The sequence below is a fragment of the Cenococcum geophilum genome (assembly GCF_001692895.1).
Source record: "Cenococcum geophilum 1.58 unplaced genomic scaffold K441scaffold_19, whole genome shotgun sequence".
Classification (NCBI taxonomy): Eukaryota; Fungi; Ascomycota; class Dothideomycetes; order Gloniales; family Gloniaceae; genus Cenococcum; species Cenococcum geophilum.
Genome location: NW_027137577.1, coordinates 590,476 through 596,660, shown reverse-complemented (window position 1 = coordinate 596,660; position 6,185 = coordinate 590,476). Strand labels below are relative to the sequence as shown.

Sequence of the window (6,185 nt, the reverse complement as noted above, 5' to 3'; positions counted from 1 at the left end):
AAAAGAGTATGGCTTTAATATAGAGGCCAATTAATATTTAGGTAGTAAAGTAGTCCGTAATAAGCGAAGTTAGGATACTATTTGCGAGGCGTAATGGCCTAGGTGCTAGCAGCTTCTTAGTTATAACGTTATACTTTCTTATAATAGACTTTACGTCAGTAAATGCTATTGCAGTACTACCAGAGTCCACTAGGCTTACTATATTAATATAAACTTAGGGGTGTAGGTTACGTAATAAGGAGAGTTGGGTTTAAATAAGGATTAATTTCTTATTACTATTTGCTAATCTAAAATTAAGTAGCAGTTTACTAATAGAAAGGACTAATTAATCTAGTAACAGGGACCTAATCTTCTCGTCTTCCTCCTTATATAGTTTAGACCCTTAGACGCAACTTAGTCTAAGGGTTTATCTTTTAATAACTGGGGTATAGGGCTGTCTTAGCGGGGCGGTCCAGTGTCCGTCTGGCTAGTGGTGTTAGTTTTAGTTTTAGTTAGGGTATAAGAAGACAATACCTCACTAATAATATAGCTGTGTTTGTATTTGCTAGCGCGAAGTCGCTAATACTAGGCGTTATTAACGGGTTGGGCTCCTATATAGGGTATAGTTTAGAGTAACTAAGCCGTAGGGTTAAAGGGGGGGGGTTATCCGCCGCGGCTATAATAGGCTCCGCGATCGCTGTGTCTATAATAGACTCCACGGTTACTGCATCCGCGGTTATTAGTTTATATCGTTTAATAGGGTAGTATTAGGACTAGGTTTGCTATCTTAGTGGGGTTATAGGTATCCTTCTAGTGGCTGGGTAGGCTATAGGTAAGGTATAGTCTATTATTAACGCGGCGCTTACGCTCCGTGTCTAAGATTCTATTAAGGTCTATAGGTTCTTTAGTTACTACTAGGGTTAGGGTTAATATAGAGGCAGGGGCTTAGGTAGGTAGGTAATAGTTAGCGTTCTTCTTAAGGTTAGCTTAGTATATATAGTTTATAAGGTTTTTAGCGAATATATCTATCTGCTTGCTCTAACCTATATAGTCGCTATTATTAATTTTATGGGTAAGTCTAAGTACCAGCTCTTCTATCTTTAGAGAAATAAACTTTTAAAGTAGGTCTACCTTCTATTCGTTTATCTTCTTAGCGCGGACTATTAGCTTATTAAGCTCTCCCTTTTAGGACTAGTAATTACGCTCGCCCTAGGGGAAATAGTTAAGCTTATTCTTTACGACTTGGGTTATATTAAGGACCTTATAGTAGGTAATAAGGTCTTTAAGCATATTTTCCTTAGTAGGCCATTTCCATATAGATATATTATTTAGGTTCTTATATATAAGCTCTAGGCCCTACTTAATAAACTTATAGGCCTTGTCCTCTAGTATATCCGAGATGTAAAGGATCTAGAACTAAACTATATTAAAGTAATCCTAGTCCCGGTTAAAGACTCCCTTAATCTTAATATGCTAGGTCTTAAAATTAGCTTATTATTTTAGCGGGGTACCTTTTCCACTAAATATTAGCGGGTCTTTAGATCTCTGTTTTTTTTACTAGGTTACTACCATTATTATAGGGGTTAATTGTTTTAAAACGGTAATAGTCTCTGCCTAGGAGTTAATAGTTCCTATCTAAAAAGCAATAAGGGCACTAAGGTTTTCGTTAGCTTTCTTGTTAGCGGTGTTTGTGTTATATATATACTATAGTCCTACTTTAATATTGCTAAGGAACTCGTTAGTATAGTTAATAAGGGTAAGGTAAGCTTTACTAGGCTTAAAGGTCTTAGGGTACGGTAGGGAGTAGCGGATTATCCACGTGATATTAGGGTATGTCTCTATAAAAAGGTCTATAAAAACGTCGCGGGGGTTCTAGGTTTCGGCTATTTCGGCGTTATTAGTGTCGCCCATCTAGGCGCTGGGTAAAAACTAAGGATCATTCTAGGACTATGCTGGGGATGTGTTGGTTTTAGCAGGGGCGCGTGTAGGTCGCGATTGCTCTAGGGCGGAGGTCAATTGGCTAAGGTACGGGGAATTAGTGATCGCGATAGGGCGTAAATTAAAGATACCACAAACTGTCACAGTGCTGCAATAAAGTAGACTAAATAACTACGTTATAGTATGAAGAGGGGAAGAAGGTGGAAAGGGGGTATTGTATATAAATAGTAGGGCCGGCCGCCAAGTCGCTAGTGGTGGGCCAGCCAACAGTAGGAAATAGTACGAGACAGTATGAAACAGTATGCGTCAGGTCAGTGCCGTGACAGTTAATCTGTTGGGCAACTACTCCACCAGTTATTATTACTTGTCGACTATTATTACTTGCATTTCCTATACACCTAGCCCAATAACAGAACCCACCGTAGTTTTTGCTATAAGGTTCCGTTATAAACTGGCTATATAGTAGCCCTAAGGATTCTAAGGATTTTGGTATATAAGGCCTTATAGAGGACCTCTAGCTAGAGGAATATAAAGGTAAATATGCAGCCGCGGCTGCCTAAGAGCTATCTACTACTAAGTTTATACAGGGCGAAACTTTTAGTGGGCTACACTCGCATAAATGGATTAAGGCTATGCCTACTATAAGAATTAACGCCTACTAAGCCTATATTCGAACTAAGCTTAAGCCTACTCTAGATTCTCTGGCTTATTAGAATTCGTAATATTTCTTACAGCCAGAGCTCGCTTAATTTACCCTTAATATACTAGCTATACTACTTATAAGCACTAAGTGCGAGAGAGTATTTAGCTCTATAAAACACCTAGTTATTAACACTTATAATCGCTTTAAAGCTAATATTATTAAAGCAAATAAGTGCTTAAAATCTTAGTACGGACGCCCGAAGCCAAAGGCCTTTAAGAAAGGCATTAATCCTAACGTTAATAATTTATATAAGGAAGAGGCTACTGCTAAAGCTACCGCCGAAGCTGCTGCTAAAAAGGATTTTAATGCACAGGGCAATATAGATCAGGAAGCCGGTGAAGGAGGTAGGCAAGAAGGGCAGGGCAATGAGGGCGATAAGGACGATGAGGGTAATAAGAGCAATAAGAGCCAGGAGGAAGACGAGGGCGATAAGGAAGACACTGTCAAATATATCGTTGTCGACGATTAATTATAACTCAACACTATGCCAAGCCTTACAATATATTAAATATCATCTGGTTAAACCGGTTAAACCGGTTCGCGAACCGGTTCGGAGCTTTAAATGGGTTATCGGTTGGTTACAGAGGTCAAATTTGTAACCAACCAGACCAGTTACATCACTAAATTAGAGTGTCGCGGACGAGAAGAGGCTAGTTAGAAAGTACCTTAACGACCTTAAACACAGCGGAACTTCCTGCTGATCGTAATAGACTTGATCGAATTGTGATACCGTTACTGATGCTGGCATTCTTCTCGCTCTAACTTGATCAAGGAAATATATATAAGAGAACACTTAGTATAGTTCAAGGACATCCCCATGCTAACGAACTCTGACAGCGGGAACGCCTTAACTGACTTCTTCTTTTGAGACACTAGAATCAATCAAACCTAATTTAATATTGGGCAGCAGCTTCTCTCCGTAGGCATTGTTGTCCTTAAGGTATTTGTGCTAACGCCGTTTATGTATGTGATGAACTAATGCAAATGAATTTAGATACCTAGTAATATGGCTCTATTGGATCGGACTGACGCTATAGATTAGCGGTCAAATAATTGCCTGGCGAGTTGTCCTTATATAGGCAGTAGAGGATAGGACTAAGCTTGCCTCTAGGAGCCTTGTGGTAATATTCTAAGCATTCCAACACAGGCTGGCAGCATACCTCGTAACTAGGCTTTTACCTGGGTAACTATATTCTTGAGATAAATCTAAATGACTTAGTGTACTGAGACCGTTAGACTGTGAATCTGGATTTATTCCGGCTAGTCTCTACACTAGCACATAATGGTACACGCGAGATGTAAGTAATTCGCGCGGTTCTTTATTGGCAATATGTTCGCCCAACCTTGTAGCGGCCTGGTCGTATATGGAGTATTAGCGAACGTGTTATTTTGCCGCAATTCCCTCTGAAGCGCTGACATGGATTAAATAGCCTGCACGTGCGAGGTATCTGTGGTTTAGGAGGCTGGCAGTGGCTCTTCACAGTACGTCGTGACTACTTCGTTAGTTGTGAGAATAGCTAACTCGCTTAAGCTTATAAATTGGAGACTGTTACCTTATATAATTCTGACAATCTCTGGACTTGCTCCTTCCAGTACTATGTGATCCTATCCCCTAACCCGTTAACTTGGGCACGTAGGTTATCGATAAGAGCCCACCAATCAGATTAGTAGGATTCGTTAGCCGTGCTCGGAAATACACAATTTGGGGAGTGGCCAAGGCTTCGAGGGGCTTTTTTCGCCGTCTTATTTAAGAGAATCTTATATTGAGTCTTCTAAACAAGATCTGCATCAATTCTAGCGTAATTAGAAGGCATGGTGGTGGTATATTTGATGGTTGAATTCTATGTCCCTTCCGCTGGTAGCGCCCTGCAAGAGGCGGACCGTGCGTGAACACCGCTATCCCTTCCGCTGGTATATTTCGTCCTACTGTTATTGATAAGAGCTGGCCAATAAAATCAATAGGATCGAGACTCCGTGACTATACGCGTACTTTTAATTTTGGTGTTTACGCACAGTCCGCTTGTAAGGCGCTACCAGCGGAAGGGATAGATAACGCGTTGTTCTGGTGTTCGCGTACGGGCCTTTCCCTCTGCTTGCCCTGACGGGTTAAGGGATACTCCGACTATCGTTAACGGTCTTGGCTATGGCCGGCTGAAGGCTAATGCAATGGTTTTAATTGGATAATAGCTTTAGCAAATTCTTAACGTTACCTGGGGTGTTACAGCGTGCGTATTCGCCTATTTAGGAAAGTGATGATGCTAATAGAAACAGAGATAAATGGGGTAGAAGAGGCCCTAAGGTGGTTTTCGGTTTGCTTCTCTGGTGGGGATTTACGGTATAAGAAAAAGTTTATTGCGCTAACTTTTTTGCTTCGTGCTCGGAAGCCGCCTGCCAATACATTCTTATGACGATAAGTTGACATTCGGGATCGACAGCAGCCATTGCCTGCTCCAGTATATGGCGTAAGTACTTAGAATTAGAATCTGAACCGCTATACTTACATAGCCTAAAAGATCCTATCAATGGCTCCTGGATGGCGCTAAATGCTTGCTCTGTAGGCGAAAGGTCGATTACCTTGGCGATTTTCATCATGTCGGCAAACACGTTAGGCATAATTGGGAGTCAGCTATTTCAAGCCAAAAATGCACTATTGTACAGAGTCGGCTGGACAATTATCGTTGCTTTGGTATCACTGGCAGTGGTCTTTGCCGTGGTCGCCAATGTGTAATATTGGGTGCTAAACGGACGGCTTCGACGTAAAGGGGTTGAAGATGAGGGGAAGCTATATCGGCTTTGAACCCGACGCCAGCTTAAAGGATTCACTTATAAAGAGTAGTAAGTAACGGCTTCACGAGTGAGCGAGAGTCCGCAAGTAGTCAAGATGCTACTTTTAGTTCCACAGCGGTATCTGGGAGACTTTGGTACAGAGTCTAGACTGTTAGCAGACCTTTTAGAGGCGTTACTATTGGTTATCGCTTCCCTGTTCTTGCTCATTATTTAAGAACCTCCCATTTGATAAATTCTTAAAGACCAGTAAAGCCATCGGAATTCGCTTGTCTAGAGCCCACGCGATATAACGGATGATAAAGATGTTGGGTAGCCTCCTGACCTATTTTAATGCGACTAATAATAGTAATTACTAGGAGCTATCTTAAGGGTGAAGACTATCCCTTACACCGATAGTGTGCTCGGAGTTGTGGCCCGTATACGAGAACACTAAAATCGACGTCTAAAAGTATTAAAGCCTTAGATAATATAATATTCGTATATACAAGCTTAATTCTTGGTATTTAGTTAATTAATATGTTCCTGCTAATAGCCTCCTTCCTTATAGAGCGGTATTTAATAGAGCCTATAGCCAAAATAAGTCCTTAGTGCCTGCTTCCCCCTCCCCCTATTATTGCTATTTAATGTCCTCCTTACCGTATTATTTAAAGGCTCTATAAGAGGCTTTCTGCGCCTAATCCTTGCGATTAAAGTTATCCTTTTTACCTATAAGCATGCNGAATAAGTAAAAAGCTTGTNNCTTATCCTCTCTGGCTTATATTTATGTTCCACTATAGGC

The 6,185-nt window shown here is 40.9% G+C and overlaps 1 protein-coding gene across 1 annotated transcript; it reads left to right on the top strand.

Annotated features, from left to right (window-relative positions):
* Positions 1–4,151: 4,151 nt before the first annotated feature.
* Positions 4,152–5,348, top strand: K441DRAFT_558906 (uncharacterized protein; the record flags this gene model as incomplete). Its single annotated transcript, XM_067643425.1, has 5 exons — positions 4,152–4,219; positions 4,732–4,789; positions 4,814–4,869; positions 4,892–4,955; positions 5,088–5,348. Coding segments are annotated over 5 exons (507 nt in total), but the record flags the coding sequence as incomplete, so codon positions are not given.
* Between the last annotated feature and the right edge of the window lie 837 nt (positions 5,349–6,185).